Source organism: Chamaea fasciata, unplaced genomic scaffold (assembly GCF_029207755.1).
Source record: "Chamaea fasciata isolate MVZ Bird 193981 ecotype frontalis unplaced genomic scaffold, bChaFas1.0.hap1 SCAF_3, whole genome shotgun sequence".
Lineage (NCBI taxonomy): Eukaryota > Metazoa > Chordata > Aves > Passeriformes > Sylviidae > Chamaea > Chamaea fasciata.
Genome location: NW_027094088.1, coordinates 110,788,047 through 110,806,285, shown reverse-complemented (window position 1 = coordinate 110,806,285; position 18,239 = coordinate 110,788,047). Strand labels below are relative to the sequence as shown.

Below are 18,239 nucleotides of genomic sequence, written 5' to 3'. Positions count from 1 at the left end.
GTTGCCTACAGAAGTTGCGGATTCCTCAAAAGAAGTGGATTCCTCATCCCTGGAAGTGTTCAGGGCCAGGTTGGACAGGATTTGGGAGAAACCTGGGATAGTGGAAGGTGTCCCTGCCCATGGCAAAGGGCTTGGAACAAGATGATCCTGAATGTCCCTTCCAACCCAAACCTTCCAGGATTCCATGAAAAAAAAGGTTTCTGTGCATCTTTACTTTGTTCTCTTTATCACCAGTACACCAGCCAAGGCAGGCTGTGATTCAAGGGCAGGCGGCAGATCCGAGGGTTTTGTAAGCAGAAGTTAAGCAGGGAGAATTGCAGCCAGACCGTCTGTCTGAGCATGGTGTGGGAGAGAGAAGAAAGCCAGACGGTGGCAGATAAAGAATGAGGCTGATGAGCTTAGAAAGGAAAATAATGGACTGAAGGCCAAGCAGGGCTGGAAGAGCTGAATCTGGCAGTCAGCAAAGCTGCTGGTGAGAGGGCTGACCGAGACCCAGGTGCAGCACCCTGATCAAGCCCTCACATTGATTTTTCAAGCTGCAGTATCCAGGCAGCATTTAACAGGGAACAGGGCTTGTCTCAGAGAAGGAAACTTGCCTCTGCGTGCCAAGGATCATCCCCAAGGAGAGTGACTGCAAATCTGTGACAAGGCTGTGTGGCAGAGTGCCTGGTGCACAGCCCGTAAAGATGACAGGCTAGGCATGTTCAGCCTGGAGAAAAGAAGGCTCTGGGAAGTCCTTGGAGTCCTTTCCAGTGTCTAAAGGGACTCCAAGAGAGCCAAAAAGGAATTATTTACAAGGGTATGCAGTGACAGGACAAGGGGCAGTGGTTTTAAAGTGCCAGAGGGCAGGGTTCGATGGGATATTGGGAATTCATCTCTGTGAGGGTGGGGAGGCCCTGGCACAGGCTGCCCAGAAAAGCTGTGGCTGCTCCATTCCTGGAAGTGTCCGAGGCCAGGCTAAGCAACCTGGGATAGTGGAAGGTGTCCCTGCCCATGGCAGGGGGTTTGGAATGGGATGGTCTTTAATTTCCCTTCCAACCCAAACCATTCTGGGATTCCATAGAAGGAAGTAGAAGAAAAGCTGTAGCAGAAGCTGATGCTTAGGAACTGTGACTGTAAAGCAGGAGAGAGGAGAAATGAGGAATAAGGAATTAAAGTGAAGATCTGGATTAAGCTTCAACCTTGACAACTTCTGTACAGACAAGTCTGACTTGCCAAGGTTAAGATGAGCCTTTTTAGCTTCCCAGCTCGTGGCTATCTACCCGTGAAAGGGAAAAGGAATTCTTTATCGGGCTCTGCTTTCGTGGCACTGAAGAACACAGATGGAGACAACTCGCCCTCTGGTGGGTAAAAACACAACCTGCAGAAGCCTTGGTATGCGTGCTATATTAAGGAACAATAATTGGAAGGAAGGTTATTGGTTGGAAAAATAGAAGATATTCTAGAGTCTTTAAGTTCTAAAATTCAGTAGAAATTGATGAATTGTATATGTGATCACCCACAACCCTCCCAGATAAGGTTAATGAGTTGAGGACCTGCAATATGACAGAAAGGGCTCAGAAAATCAACGAAACACCATGATGGAGAAATCCCTAAAACTGGGATCCCTAAATCTGGGAAGTCAGCGTGCTGAGGTGTCTCTCTGGAGTGTGTGTAGAGAACACCAGCAGTGCGGGAACCAGGCATGATGAGTCAGACATCTGGGTGCATCTGCAGGGCCAGGATCTTGTTGGGATCGGGAAGGTGTGGTGGGATGGCTCCCATGACCTGAGTGTTGTAATAAAGGGATACAGACAAGCCAGAGAGGTGAGGGAGCTGCCCTTTAGTGAGAGAACAGCTGGAGTGCTGGGAATTCTGCAGGGATGATGAACCAACGGAGAGCTCACAAGGGAAGGGTTCAAGGTTTAACCAGTCTGGGTGATGCTGTACTGGGCAGTTGCCTCTTTGCAGGCCCTGCTCCTCATGGGGGACTTCAGCCAACTTGATACCTGCTGGAAAGACAACTAAAGAGGGACAGAGCACCTCTCCTAAGAGGAAATGCCAAGAGAATTGGGATTGTTCATCCTGGAGAAGGCTACGGGGTAACCTAATTGCAACCTTCCAGTACCTGAAGGGAGCCTACAGGAAAGATGGAGAGGGACTATTTACAAAAACATGTAGTGACAGGACAAAGAGGAATGGCTTCAAAGTGAAGCCAGAGAGTAGATTCAGGTTGGATGTTAGGAAGAAATTATTTAGTGTGGGGTTGTTCAGGCCCTGGCACTGGTTGTCCAGAGAAGTTGTGCATGCCCTATCCATGGAAACGTTCAAGGTCAAGTTGGATGGAGCCCTGAGAAACCTGGTCTAGTGGAAGGTGTCCCTGGTCACGGCAGGGGGTTGGAACAAGATGATCTTTAAGGTCTCTTCCAACCCAAATCCTCCTATGATTCTGTGATTCGCAGTCCAGGAGGTTTCTGGAATGCAGTGCTGGTAACTCCCTCCTCCAAGTGATGAGGAGAGGTGCTTTGCTGGACAACAGACTCACCAGCCATGGTTCGCTGGGAATGTGGGGGTCAAAGGCAGAATTGGCTGGAGTTCAGGATCCTGAAGGAAAGGAGAAGGGTAAACATCAAATACTAGACTTCAGACTTTGGCCTCTATCCCCTTGGTAGAGTGGCCTGGGATAAGGAGGCCTGCGAAGAGTCATCTCCAAGCTGAGGACAGTCCATTCCAATGAGGAAGCTGGGCAAGAATGCCAGCAGGCCTGCATGGATAAACAGGGAGCTCCTGGAAAAACTCAAACACAGAAGCAGCAGAGAGAAGGTGAAAGCAAGGACACAGATAGAAAGGAATAGAGAGACATTATCAGAGTGTGCAGGGATGAGGAAAGACAAAGTCTAACTGGAATCTGTTTGGGAATGTCAAAGACAACCAGAAGGATTTATGTAGGGTGACAAAAGGGAGAGGAGGGAAAATGTGGGCCCATTGCTCAGTAAGATGTGGGAGCTGGCTACAGAGAACATGGAAAAGCCTTCTTCACCTCAGTCTTGACCAGCAATATCAGACTTCAGGAATCCCTGGTCCCTGAGATCAGGGGGAAGGGCTGAAACAAGGAATATGTACCTTGGTGGAAGAGGATTGCGTCAGGGAATATTTAAAGGATTTCATAGGTCTATATAAATCCCTGAAGGAAGGGTGCAAAGTGGACAGGGTGAGACTCTGTGCCAGGTCCCAGGGCCAGGACCAGAGGCCACAGGCACACACTGGAACACAAGAGGTTCCTCTGAACATCAGGAAACACTTTTACTGTGAGGGTGGCCAAGCACTGGCACAGGTTGCCCAGAGAGGTGATGGAGTCTCCATCCTTGGAGATACTCAAAATCCATCTGGACATAGACCTGGGCAAACAGCTCTGGGTGACTCTGCTTGAGCTGAAGGTTGGACCAAGTGGCCCCAGAGATTTTTTCCAAACTCAGCCTTTCTGTGATTGTGGATGATGAACTAAAATTTCTCTAATCAGTGTCAAGGCAGCCATTCTGTACTTCCCTTGTGGAAAGGAAATGAAATCCAATCCGTATTGTGAAACCTTGAAAGTGCTTTGAGATGCACAGATAAAATCACACCCTATTGTTCATTATTGTAATTATTATCACTCATATATCCTCTCTGTGATTATTACCCCTTTTTCTTTCTAATGACTCATAACCTTCTGTAGTTGTGCATTTGAGAATTTCACACCACACCAATTGTTTTGCTTTCACAGATTTTTTTTTTCCACTAAGGTTTTTAAATAAAGATCAGTACAGTACAAAGCTTAAAATATTGTCAATGTTTTCAACAATACAAAGTCAGCAGGTAGGAGTTGGGAAGGGGACGGTTAATAAGGAACACTCATATCCTTCCCTGTTTCCCAAAGGAAAAAAAATACAAACTCTTTTGTACTTCTGTTTAGTAACAAACAGTGCTTAAAAATAATCTTGTCAGTAAAAGATGTAAATTGCAAGGCACATGAGGAACCTGTCCTTGCCTCGTTACACAAATTAGGCATAAATACAAATTGAAGGCACCTGTCTCCATCCTCCCCTCCTGCTCTGTACACTGAGTAAATCCTGTCAGTGGGAATTGGCTGTTAAGAGCAACCACAGACCAGCAGACAGCAAAGAGGCTGCCCTTGATCCTCAGGTTCCTTCAAGATTAATCCCCAAAAGGAATAGCACAAGGCACATTGGGATGAATTCTCGGGAGCAGTCCTGTTTTGCAAGATCTGCAGGAACACTACCTCGGGACCAGAGATTCCTGAGGGAGAGGACTGTGACCTCGATCCCTTTGGGATCTCAGGTGTGCTCGACCTTTGGCAGTCAGCTCTTCACCAAGCCTGGCCACTGGTACATTCTTCCCAGGAATGCCTCCTTAGGAACCCTGGGATGGAGGAGACCTGCTTCAAGCAGTGAGCCCAAGGAGAAGGTCCTGGGGGGCTCAGACAAGTTGAGCATTTATCACAGCAGCACTCTGGCTTTTTCCAGATCCAGCTCTGGTGTCTTCTGGATCACTGGCAAAGCTTCCACAGCCACTTCCCAGCTGAGATCCAGCAGACTGCAGCATGTGGAGTCTGCCCAGGAAGGCAGCTGGGTGCATAAAGCACAAAGATGAAGTCTGGGGATGAAGGAAATAAAGAAGCTGGTTGGAGGAAGATGAGGAGGATGGAGAGAGGGATGAAGGAAGCTCCAGTGTTGGTGAGCCCCTTGTGACACAAGGGCGCATCCTCACAGCAGCACAGTCTGTATTGTACATCCCTGCTCACTCCACCCATCATTGTAACCAGAAGGTCGGCTCCGGGTGAGAGTGCAGGGCCACGCAGAAATGGGAGCGGCTTCACCTGAGGGGAAACATGGGAGTGTGCAAAAACACCTCCACTGTCACACCACTGCTCCAGAGAAGTGTCACTTCTGCTCAGACAGGGAGGAGATGATCCTAAGTACCTTGGAAGAGCCATGTGGGCTCCTCTCCCTGTCCCTGAATGAGATGGAATTACCGTACTCACCCTCCTTTGACAAGGGCAGGGCATGTCATCTGTTTTGAAACCCTCAGAGAAGGGGACACCTGGGTGATCCCTTCCTTTGGTACCAGTATAACTCCAGGTAGCAGCAGAGCAGCCATACCCAATCCTTCTCCATTTTATCCCAGGAACGAGCTCTGGACCAGCCTGATTTAGCTCTGTTTCCACACAGGAACGCACTGATACCATTCAGCCAGCTCCACACCCAGTGCCTTGTTCTGCCTTACCTACCACAAAACCAAGGCAAATTAGGCTGTGAGAAAAATCTGCTCCCACTGGAAGCCTTTTCTCAAACTGGGAGGAGACCCACAAACAAAGCCAGAGGCCATGGAGGGAACAGTCCATCAGTACAGCTGAGTGAGTTGAGCAGCCAGCTGCCATGTAGGGAGGAACTGCTGCTGGCCTCCACTCCAGCCCTTCCCTGCCAGCAGCTGCACTGTCCAAGTGAGCTGGCTCAGAGTTAAAACCAGCTGAAAATTACAGTCATTTTTTCAGTAGGATTGGTTTCCTAATGGTCCCTCTCCCAGCACTGGCTTGCTCCATGGTGAGATGAGCTTCTGTGCATGGGAAGAGGTTGAGTGAGGTGCAAGTGGGACCACCCCTGCTTGGCATCTCCCCTGAGGCAGATTCTCTGCTAAGTCAGCATGGCTGTACCATCCGTACCATCAAAAACACCCTATGAAATGAAGTCATTAATTTCTAAGCTGAGGCCAGGACTGATGAGAACGGGTGGACTAGATGACCTCCTGAAGGTTTTCCTATGATTTCTTCTCCTATACTGCAAACTTGCTTCCCTCTCCCTTTGTATTTAATTTGCAAATCCCTTTTGTATTTCATTTTCTACAGGGCCATGAGTTCCAAATTTACCTACTAAATATAGGACCAGCAAAGTACCTATCTGTATTCCACCACCTATTAACAAATCTGTTGTCTGGCCCACCTTACTCCTCCAGCAGGACAGCACTGTTTCCTTCAGGTTAATCTTAACCAAACTAGGAGGCTCTGCAGATATAAAATCCCAAGGCAAAGCCTTTCTGGGTAACAAATCCCATGTACACATATGGAACATGAACACACATCCACCTCAAGAGCTAAAACACAGATGAAGTGCAGAAATCAGTGCTTGTCCTCACCAACCATATCCCCAACCCTACACTTTGCCTGCTCAGAACCAGCAATCACAATTCATTTGCCTGCCCTTGGGTTCAGTGAGACAAATCCGTGGCTGGGATAGATCCCATGGGTTCCTTGGTTTCAGCAAGGATTTAAACCTCCTTGGTGGCTCCATGTTCAATATTCCCCCAAGGCAAGCACAGAATAAATTCTTCTAGTGAGGGACACAGTAATCCAGTCTTTGCTACCTTGGACAGGAGTGACCCATGGACATTAAGTGACCCTGACCACTATCTTTGCTACTCCACACAGGAATCACCAAGTCCCAAGGACAAACCCCTCCCGAGGTTGTGCAGGATCCTAATGTTGTCACCCTGCTCCTGTCTTTTGCTGTTCCACCTTCATCTAATACTGGTAAAAACATGCCAGAGTCACAACCTGACTGGTCATACAACAGCAACCCTGCAGCTTCAAGGTCAGCTTTCCCACAATGCTCACCAAGCACACAAAGCACCATTAAGAGGGGAATAAAGACTCCTTCACACCCTTTTGGCCTAGACCACAGTAGTGCTGTTGGAGGAGCAGAGCCTTTCCTTTATCAAACAGATCAATCCAAGTTATGTCATGGACATTGCTAGAGGCTGGTCAGACTCCCTAAACAGATGACACAGACCCAGTTTGTCCCCAGGTCAGGGGACCCCAGATCAAGCCTGGATCTCCAAAGCTGTTTTTCCAAAGCCATCTAAGTGACCTGGCATTGACACACCTGACAAGGGGACCGCAGAGAGAACCTGGATGGAACAGGAAAAGGATTCTAACAGCCACTGTGCCACACATGCCCTCACACCTGAACCTCAGAAACACGGACTTCCCAAAACCTTCCTACTGCCTTTGATAGGAACAGTTCTCACACAGATACAGCAAAACCCAGAGAGGTCATCACATCCAGCTATGGTCCTCACAGTGTTGTGAGCCCTGGCACTCCCTTCTACAGTCCCACAGCCTCCAGGCTGCCCTCCCTGACCTTCAGCAGGGTCTCACCCACAGCTCTACCAGAATGAACAAGGAACCTCTGCCTATTCCAGCATCCTTGGTTCAGTGACTTGTTCTGGCTTAAAACACTCCATGTCCCCCCCGGATGGCAAAAGGCAATCCCTGCTGTGAAAATGCATCCAGCATGAAGTGTCCAGTCCTCCATCTGAATCCAGGGTCCTGGTTAGTCATGGCGTGTTAGGCAAATAAGACAGTCATGTCTCTAGTATGTTATGCCCCCTTGATTTTCTCCGGTGATGTCATGCCTGTCACGTCCACGACTCTCAGGAGTCCTTTTTAGCCAGGCTGGCCTTGATCCTGCCTCGCAAAATGTAAGCTGTGATGGCACTACAGGCCACCAAGCCAAAAAAAGAGATGCAGGAGAGATAAACGGTGAAAGGCCCGTGTCTCTTCAGGAAAATCTCCTGCCTGTTCTTGTAATCCAAAAGAATGGCCTCCAGCTGTGACAGTGTGCAGATGGCCAGGAAGGTGTGGAAGATCTGGTGGGCGTGGCCAACAATATCACAGGAGCCAGGGAAGTATTTCTCAGGGACAGGGCAGGAAAAGAAATAAGCACTGATAAGAAAAAACAGTATCTGGTAAGTGTGGTACCAAGCAGCATCTTCCTCACAGCCCCCCAGGTGACACACAACCACCCGGTGAGCCACAGGACTGATATCCAGGATGAAAGCCAGCCCTGCTGGGATCACCTGGCACATCTTCCTCATGATGGGGTAAGGCCGTCGGTACCGGTATTTGGCGTAGCAGCAGCCAGCACATGACAACCAGCCACAGAAAGCTGCTGCTGGCAGGAAGAAAAGCCAGAACTTGTCGTACCAGGCTTGGTCAGAGCTGTAGTAGAAATGAGCCAGGGCACTGCCATACTGGTAGATGCTGACTCCAACATAGTCCACGAAGTAGAAGGTGTAGTGGTACAGCTCCGACTTGGACTGCAGCAGGTGCGCCAAGAGGCTGCAGGTCAGGTAGGTGACAGAGGAGAGGACAAAGATGAGCAACGGCAAGGACCACGCATCCACAGGCAGCTGCTCGGCCTCCACAAACGTCTTGAACCTCAGCAGCACGGCCAGTGCCGCCAGGAGATGAGTCCACACGTTGACAACCTCGTTGTGCTTCTGGAAGAGGCTGAGGAAGTAGTAGCGCCAGTCCTGGCCGGTGGGGCGGTACCCGCTGTGGATGTAGGGCTCGCGGAAGAGCTGCGGCACCTCGCACTCCTTCACCGTGCAAGGCATCTTGGGCAGGCCGTCCTCCAGCAGCCGAGGCAGGCGGCTGAGGTGCTGCCCGCTGAGGGACAGCGTGCTGAGCCGCTCCAGGATGGCTGTCATCCCGCTGCCTTCCCGCCAGGGAACGTCCTCTTCCTGCCCTGCGGGGATGGGAGAAAGAGGAAATGTTAATGGTGGTGCACCAGGGAGAAGAGCAGGCTGCCATTCCCAGTGGGATTAACCATGGCACCATTGAGATGCTGGCCCTAACGGCACCTTCCAGTGCCTAAAGTGGCTCCAGGAGAGCTGGAGGGGGACTTTGGACAAGGCCTTGGAAGGACAAGACAAGGGACAGTGGCTTCCCACTGCCAGAAGGCAGGGATAGATGGGATATTAATAAGGAATTCTTCCCTGTGAGGGTGGGGAGGCCCTGGCACAGGTTGTGCAGAGAAGCTATGGTTGCCCCTGAAGTGTCCAAGGCTGAATGGGGCTTGGAGCAACCTGGGATGGTGGGAGGTGTCCTTGCCCATGGCAGTGTTGGGCCAAGACGGTCTTTCAGGCCCCTTGTAACCCAAACCATTCCATGAGTCTACAAATATTGTCAAGTTTAGGGGTACCAGATCTCCTGGGGAGTTAGAGAAGGGTCTGAGGGAGTACCAGATTCCCAGGGGTATCTGTTCCCTGACCTAAATTCAGCACAGAGGAGGATGGCAGAGCCCTGTCCCTGCAGGTCAGCCTGCATCAGATGGGCACAGCAATGTCACAAGCCTGCCCTTCCTCCCCACTTCTTCAGGCACTCAGCTTGGAGCGTGTTCAGCAGCTGCGAGCTGCCAACAAGGGGCTGCAGGAAGCAGTTAGTTGGCAAGAAAGCATCTGATGATTTGTCATGGTGATTTTTCACCCCAGAACAAAATGCTCAGGGACAAAACTGGGATGTAAATTACTTATCTAAGGGATAGCCAGCCTGTCTGCACATGAGTTAAGAGGATCCCAACCAAATCATGGAGGTTGCAAAAAACTCAAGCTTCCCTGTCACACAACTTGTCCATGGGTTACTGTAATGAGGATGGCAGAGGGAGAAGTGGAGAAATCCACAATCCCAAACCTGCAGCCCTCATCCTTCCACAAGTAAGAAGCATCAGGACTGAGAGGAACTGAAGAAATGAGAGGCTTCACGTCCAAGCTGGCAGCAGTTTGGGTACAGCATCAAAGCTTTGGGAGCCAATGGAACCATGGAGCCAATGCTGAGGCAGTGCCAGAGAAGTCCCTGGATGCTCAGAGCAACCAAACCCAGTTCTGGGCACTCCTCTGCCTGCTCTGCTCCTTGGTTACCTCCAGACCTGCTAAGCTCTGGCTGGCAAGATTCAGATTCAGGGCACAGCAGGATCCTAATGTGTGGAGAACAACTCCTGGCATTAAATTAATTCCCAATACCGTTTCCCGATAACCTAGATACCTCTCTTCCCTGCTGGTGTTTGTGTCATACAAAACAGAGGAGAATTCATCAAAAATGCCCATGTTGAACTGAAGTTGGTGCTAAGGGGCCCCACCAGACTGTGCAGGGCTGTGGTTACTCCTGTGAAACCAACACAAACAAGTTTGCAGGAGCAGAATCTGTCTCCTAAGCTTATGTGCACACAACTGGAGCTACAGAGGATGGAGGTAGCAAAAAAAAAAAAAAAAAAAAAAAAAAAAAAAAAAAAAAAGAAAGGAAACACAAATAAGTATTTTGCCTGAGTGTGGAAAACAGCAATTTTTTTCTCTTGTTACATGAAATATCAGCTGTGTCCAGAGGTGAGACACCAATAGTTTTTGTGGGCACCTGGTCTAGTGAAGGTGTCTCTGACCATGGCAGGGGCCTGGAACTAGAGGAGCTTTAGGATCCCTTCCAACCCAAGCCAGTCTGTGATTCTGTTATGGGAGACCCTGCTAGGCTGTCATACAGAGGACAGGACAGTGTTAAACACCATGAGAGAGTTTCTGAAAGCAGGGAGGTGGAACCCGGCAGGGTGAGACTGCACAAAGAGCCAAGTCAGAGCAGACTCTCAACCAGGTAGCAAGTCTCACTTCCTGTAGAAACACAAAGCATCTGATAAGAGACAAAATATTTTCATGTTGCTTCTGTATTCTAGCAGAGGGGAGCTGTCATAATTAGGTTTCATTTTCTAGAAAATTCTTTCTGCCCTACACTGCCTAGGTTTTCTCCCTTAGCATTTCTCAAGGCTGGAGTTTTTTTTTTCCTGTTTGCCTCAGGGGACTTTGTCTGCTGTGTTTGATGGAGCTGCCTTAGCCACAGAAGGCAAAAATCGTACCTGGAAATGCTGTTTTAGCTTCACAGATGTGTGAAACTAAATGCTGAAGAGAGCACAGTTGTTGGGGAGTTAATGTTGTGCACACTCATAAAGACTTTGTTTCTGTCCTAACAGTCTGCAGGGTCCTCATCTATGATAGGACTTGCAGTTCATTCAGCAGGTTGTGTATCCCTGTGGAGTTAGATGCCAGAATTTAGGGAGGTGAGGCAAATTTTGACTCTGAGGAACTCCTGTGAGGGCACAGTGTGAACAGAAAGCAACACTTGCTCTGCCCTGTTCCAATGTACAGCCAGTCTATTTGGCTTCTTTTAGCTAATCGAGCTCTTTCACAAATCATGGAACTGTGAAGTGGTTTGGCATGGATGGGATATCAAAGATCATCTTGTTCCAACCTCCTGCCATGGGCAGGGACACCTTCCACTATCCCAGGTTGCTCCAAGCCCTGTCCAACCTTGGACACTTCCAGGGATAGAGCAACCACAGCTTCTCTGGGCAACCTGTGTCATGGCCTCATCACCCTCACAGGGAAAAATTTTTTCCTGCCCATGGCAGAGGAGCTGGAACAAAATGATCTTTCCAACACAGACCATTCTGGGATTCTATGATTCCATGATCATGATGGTGAGGCAGAAGAAGAAAGGACATGTTGAAGTTCCTTACATGTGGAGAACACAGAGTAATGGCAGAGTGAACCCCAGCACAATGGGAACTGAGGTCCAGGAAAACCAGGTCCAAGAGGGCACAGACCTGCTCAAGAGACCAGCTCCAAGAGAGCAGAGTCAGTGTTCATCTCCTGCAGAGAAACCTGCTGAAAACTGCACATAAAGAGCAAAGGCAACACATAAGGAGGGTGGCAATTGAGCCTGGGAATTGGAATGCATGGGAATGCAGTCCATGGCCTGCCTGCTTTGCATGCTGACAAGGGTGTGAGAGAGACAGGCAGCTTCTGTCCCGGGCACAGCCTGGCTCCGGCTGGCACCGCCCGTGCTCATGCCAGGATTTTGCCACGGTCTCTCATCCCCAGAGCTCAGTGCATGCAGCGAGCCCGGGCACTGCACATCTCCCTAACAGCACAGATTATTCCAGGCCGGCTTTCAGAGCTGGAAAATGCCAGTTTTAAACAGGCTGTGAGGGGCAGAGATTTTCGAATTAATAGCCCGAAATCACAAGGAACACATCTGATACCGGGCTGAACAGCGCTAAATCGGGAACCTGGTAGCCTGCTTATTTCAAACCCTGTGATAGCAGCGAGTGAGAACAAGTTGGCAGTTTCCAGCGGTCATGTGACGGGGCAAAGTGACGAGCAATTAACGTTAGAAAAGAGAGAGAAAGAGAAAAAAAAAACCCACAACCAACAACAAAAAAACACCAACCCAGAAACCCAAGGTCAGCACTGGCTGTTTCACTTTCACAGAGCCCCTATTCTTTTCCCTTCACGGGGGCGTAGGAGCAGCTGAAAGCCACATTCATCGACGGGGTGTCTCGTTGAGATTCCGTCCTCACCCCCATCTCCGGGGGATTCAGTTATTTTGGCTGCTTCCAATTAACAGCAACCAAGTATCGTTTGTTCAGGGAGGGAGCTGCAAGGCGAGAAGGAGGGCGTGGATGATGGCCAGGCTGGATCATTACATCCACAATAAAAACTCCCGGCACAGGAGGAGAACGATCCTGTTCCAATTTTTCTCTCCCTTTTGAAGAGGGTAATTGGAAACCCGAGCTTTTTCCCAGCTCTTTTGCTTTTTGGTCACAGTCTGATGGAAGGGTTTGAATGAGAAAATTTCCTACAGAGTACGGTCGATTTTCCCACCGGTCTGGCCCCCGAGTTCACTGTCTGAGGTTGCGGCTGGACCAGTGTGATAGATTTGCTTGCAGACTGGTATTCAGGCATCAGAGGTTTACACAGGCTTCCAAAAAAGCAGCAATTCCTGGTAAACAAAGCAGGGAGGACCGGGGGTTCTCAACTTTGGGGAAGTCTTTAATAAATGCATGGCATTTAAAACAGGGGAAAAAAAGAAGTGGTTGCGGACAGCATGAAAATAACAGCAGTGGCCAACAGGCTGGTTTGGAGAGGTGTAGGTCATAAAAGTCTGAATTCCTCTCTTCTGGCAGTTGAGCTAAAAGTCCCAGGGGGGGACTCCGGGTCATTTTGAAGCTTGGGGTTTTATTGTGACCCCTTTCTACATGGGGTTAACTTTGGTGTCACAGTTCCTATTGCACCAGGATGGCAGGGAGCAGTTCAGCTTTGGGAGAGGCTGCCCCAGGGCTGCACCCAGTTAAGATGCACTTGATAAGCTCCATCTCAAACCCTGAAGACTGGTTCTCCCTGAGCACAAACATCTCCTCCTGTAATTAAACCATTCTGAAGGGCTGGAGAAAACTTTGAAAGACCATCCTGGGAGCACAGTGCCAGCTCCTTCATCCCATTCAGCCCCGTGTTTTGGAAAGGCCCCTCCAGAGCTGAGAAAATAAAGAGACCATGGACTGGCTCAAGCAGCAGTCCTGTGCAGTCTTGGTATTACCTGCTTCCTTCTCCTCCCACAGATTTAGGTGCCAAAATTCCTCCAGACTGCAGCAGTAACACCCAGAGCTCAGATCCCTTCTGTGGAGAGTTACTGGGATTTGCAACTGGCACAGGTTGCCCAGAGAAGCTGTGGCTGCCTCTGGGTCCCTGGAACTGTCCAAGGCCAGGCTGGACAGGGCTTGGAGAAAACTGGGACAGGGGAAGGTGTCCCTGTCCATGGCAGGGGGGGACTGAACTGGATAAGCTTTAATGCCCCTCCCAACCCAAACCACTCTGTGATTCCGAGGTTTGTGCCAGGCACCAGCCCTGCCAGGGCAGGCAGCAGGGTGTGAAGGTCTTATCTACACTCCAGCATCAAAGAAGTGGAAATCCCCACAACCAGAGAGAGGCCAGGTGCTTGGGGCTTCTGTAAACTGGGCTTACACTTCCCCATCTATGAAATGGGGTATCAGTCCTCATCTGCCTGATGGAAATGAGGTATCATGCTCCTAATGCACTGGGCAGTGCTGGCACTACTTGACAGTGCATTGCACAGAAGATTTTATTTCCCTCAAGGCACTCAGGTACCCTGTTAGATCTACATAAGCCTGTTACTCCTCCAACAGGGACCTGCACAGGTTGGGATATTCTGGAAGGTAAAAGGTGATGCCATGTGATTTCCTGAAGGGCACGACTTAAAACAACCTGATCTGTTACGAAAAAAGATCAAAGTAACCTCGTGGAAAATTTCAAATTAAAGAAGATGGCTGAAATTCTCCCCTTCTCTATACACACACACACACACACACACAGCGTGCAGCCCAAGCAGGGTTTGTCCAAGTTTGTATCCCTCAGGAAACGAACGTCCCGTGATGCTGGGAGACGAGCCACGAAAACCAGCGGGAGGTGGCAGGATCCCCCACGGAAGCCACGGCAGTGTCAGCTCCCCTGCAATTCCTGGCCTGGAAGGGAGCTGGGCCAGCAGCCAGCTCAGCCGTGCTGAGCAGCAAGTGCCTCTTGACATGGGCTCAGCGTTGCCTGCGCTTTGGGATGGGGCCAGGGGATGAGAGCAGCGGAGCCAGTGCAGGGAACGCTGTGCTCGGAGAGCACAGAGCAAAACAAAGCTGCTGGCAAATGCCACGTCCCTGCAGCAAAGCATCCCAACATAGGGGGGCACCCCCGAGGGCCTGAGGTGTTTGGGGGAGTAAAGCATGGGAACGGAACCCCAAAGTTAGGAAACCAGAGATTGGATGAGGCTGGTGGCTTTATTGTGAGAGTCCAAGCATCAGGTGCAAGGGGAGGGGGTTGATTTTCATAACATCAGTTTCTCAGAGATCTGCTGGGCTGGCTTGGCCATTCCTGTGCTGCTGCACCTCTCAAATGGGTGGCCATACACAAACTGTCAGCCAGGAACAACTCCTGGACTGTGCTATCACTCCCAAACCATGCTAGGGAATGGCACAGTTCTAGTTTGCTGTGATAGCACAGCTGCAGTTTCCTCATGCCTAACTGGGTTAGTTTGGTAATGCTGCTGATAACACAGCCAATAATTCCTGAAAAAAAGAAAAAAAAGAAAAAAAAAGAAACCCACCTGCAACACCAGGTGGTGAATTAATATTCACTAATTCTACTCACAGACCCTGAGAATTCCCTCCTCTGGCAAATCCACTCCCCCTGTATAAAAGTTTCCCCAAGGGTGAGGTAATATTCTGCAGCTTTTCTTCCTGATCTCACTAGTCCTTTGCTGTTTGTGCTTTCCTGATCAGCTCACCACTTTCTTTTCCCACACACAACCAACACAGCACCTGATGCTTTGGGGCTGGATTTCAAGTGGCTGTGAAATCCCTGGATGAGTACACCAGGAATCAAACCAGACTGGGACACAGTCCCAAACTATAGCCATCAGGTTGCTCAAGTGTCAGCACACTCCTGGGCATGGTTTTGGTCCTGCCACCCCACCAGTCCCTGCCTGCTGTATTCAGCCATGGAGGAATCACTGATGGACTGAAACTGGAATTGTGCCAGCAAAGTATGTGGGGGTTTTCTCCCTGCACTGACTAAAAAAGGAGCTGGATTTGTCACAGTGGCAATCCCACTTTCACCTCCTAAATTTCCTTCAGCACTAATCTTCCTTCAGTGCAGATCTAGAACTGGGAACTCCAGTTAGCACAGGGAGACCTCGAACAGCCAGCCAATCCCTCTCTGCTCAGATCCATTTACTGATGGGACAACCCTGGAACCATCTGCCTGTGGGCAGAGTGACCAAACCAGACTGGCCGTGTGCTGCTTGTGGGTTCAAATCATCCCCAAAAGAACCTCTGGGCTGAGGCTGCTCAGCTTTGCTGTCATCCACAAAAGCCTCTCACATAACAACATTTTTTTTTTTTTAAAGGCTGTCGATTTTAGAGCTTTGGTCACTTGAAAAAAATGTATATAAATCATGCAAAGCCCTGTGGCTGTTGCGGGCAGAGAGGAGGTTCTGCCAGAGAGAGACTGCAGCCCTGTGCCAACTCCGTGGAGCCACAAGCTCTCCTCTCCCCTGCACTAAAAGTCTTTGTCCCTGTCCAGGACATCTAGGACCTCATCCCATTTAACTCCATGGCCTCTCCCAGCCAGGTTCTAGGTTTGCAGTGACAGAAGTGATGCCCCTCCTGGAGGCTACGAAGCTCCAAGGAAGAGCCAGATGGCAGATTCCCTCCACAAAGAGGATGAAGGCTGTGCTGCATTCACTTGCTTAGAACCCTACCCAATTCCAAGGATTTGGTGGGGCTTGGAGGGTGGGAAGGAGGTGGGAGCCAGCTTTCCCTTACTATCTGGAAGTGTCCAAGGTCCAGTTGGATGGGGCTTGGAGCAACCTGGGATAGTAGAAGGTGTCTCTGCCCATGGCAGGGAGTTGGAACTGGATCATCTTTAACATCCCTTCCAACCCAAACCATACCATGATTCTGAGAAGGATGGAGCTTATAAGGTATGGCATCTGTACAGCTGCAGCCTCCAACAGCCTCCCTGGGTATTTATTCTTCTGGAATTTACTAATGATTAATTGTTTATGCGATGAAAGGGCCACTGACCCCATGAGCAAGGGTCACCCTGTAAACCGGCAAATAAAAAATTAAGCTGGTGCCTGACTCAAGATGTGCAAGTAGCAGCAAGCTCACCCACATGACCCAGTGGTGGCACCTCCCTTGTCCCCAGCCTTGCTGGCACGGCCATCCCTCCCTGCCATCCCTCCCTGCATCCACAGGGACACAGCCCTCTGCTTGGCCACAGGCTGCAGCTGCAGCTTCAGTGTAAACAAATAAAAGCAATTAATGCCCAGGAAACAGAAAATCCTGCAGGGTGCAGGGCTGTTAACCCACAGCTTCCCCAGCTGCATGGGAGGAAATGTGCAACTGTGTGGTTTGGCCTGATGAGCCTTGAGTGGGTTTCTAGGAATTGTTTGCAGCACATATCACCACAGCATCCCAAGGCAGGAGCATAGTCTGCTGCTAGAATTCAGAATTCATGGCTGCCTGTCCCCTCCCTGCCCTAGCAGAGGGCAAAAACAGACTTCAGACCTGCTGGATTCATCCTTTTTCATGACGTTTCCATAACTTTGCTCTTTTTCAACTGCTGCTGCCAGGGCAGCATTACACTCCTCCTCATCCTTATATGCAGCAAGCCATCCTAGAATCCTAAAATGTTTTGGGTTGGAAAGCACCTTAAAGCTCATCTTGTTCCAACCCCCCTGCCAGGGACACCTTCCACTAGACCAGGTTGCTCCAAGCCTCATTCCACCCAAAAAACCTCCCACTACTGATATGTAAATCATTTCCCAGCCCTGAAGCCACAGTCCCACAGCATCCCACAACAAGTGCACCTCTCCCTCACAGTAAAAACCTGTGTGCTCCAGACAAAGCCACCTAGGCACAGGTACTGGGATGCTCCATACCCAACCCTGCTCACACCACAGAGTAATTGGTTTGACACCAAACAAACAACTGTTAAATGTTTACCTGAGATCATATATCTATATATTTGTGTTGAAGAAAACCAGAACAGTTTAAGACTGCTCACAATACTTCCTTCCCCCACCACTCCCCACTCCAAAAAAAAAGGAGGAAAAAAAAAAAAAAAGGTAGATGCTTGTGGTGTTTTCAGCCAGGAAAAAATCCAGAGGGGACATTGAGGGGACATGACCCCGAAGCGTCCTGGAGAAGATCAGCAGGGAACAACCCTTCGGTGACCCTTTGGAGACGCGCCCCAGCTTGTGTCTGCAAAAGGAGCAGGCGGCAGCTCCAAGGCAAACACCGGGAGCTGGTTCTTCTCCCAGCTCACGGCTGAACTATGCATCTCCTTCCCGTGGCCTCCAGAGCTCCCCGGGTGTCAAAGTCATTCAAGGAAAATCCGCCCACAGCCATTTCAAACAAACACGGAGGAAAACCACTACCCACCTCTCTCCTTCAGGAAGCCCTTGAGATACCGGTAGCGGGGGAATTTAAGGCAAAATCCGTGTCTCCCTGCTCATCGCTCCCCTTCTTAAGCTCTCTCCCAGCACCCACCTGACCAATGGACCAACCCTGGCTTGATGAACCAGAATTGTGCGCAGCACAGATGGAAAGATCCCGCATCCCCCCGCATCCCAGGGGTGCCTGCAAGCACCAGGCACCGCACGCCGACCACCCCCCGCACCCATCCCGGCATCCCGCTTTCCCCGCAGGGAAGGATGCTCCCGGCGCGGCGGGGATGCAGGAGCGGCGGTACCCGCGCGGGGTGCCCGGAGTGCACCGGGAGCTCCCTGGGGACCCTCGGCTGGGTGTCCCGGGTGGGAGAGAAGGGGACTGCAGGGAGGGGATCGCCCGCACTCACCGGCCGCAGTGTCCGCTCTCAGTGCCTGCTCTCCACCTCCCGCACTCCATGTCTACACTCACCTCCCGCACTCCGTGGCCGCACTCACCTCCCGCACTCGATGCCGGCTCTACCGTGCCGCACTCGCCGCTCGCAGTGTCCCCTCTCAGTGTCCGCTCCCTCCTCCCCTGTCCCGCTGC

General features: G+C 50.4%; 1 protein-coding gene across 1 annotated transcript; it reads right to left on the bottom strand.

The window, feature by feature from the left end:
• Positions 1-3,788: 3,788 nt before the first annotated feature.
• PAQR8 (progestin and adipoQ receptor family member 8) lies at positions 3,789-18,230 on the bottom strand. Its single transcript, XM_066180095.1, has 2 exons — positions 18,149-18,230; positions 3,789-8,561 (listed from the first exon to the last, which is right to left on the bottom strand). The coding sequence occupies exon 2, from the start codon at positions 8,521-8,523 to the stop codon at positions 7,465-7,467; it is 1,059 nt and encodes a 352-aa protein (XP_066036192.1). The 5' UTR covers positions 8,524-8,561; positions 18,149-18,230; the 3' UTR covers positions 3,789-7,464.
• Between the last annotated feature and the right edge of the window lie 9 nt (positions 18,231-18,239).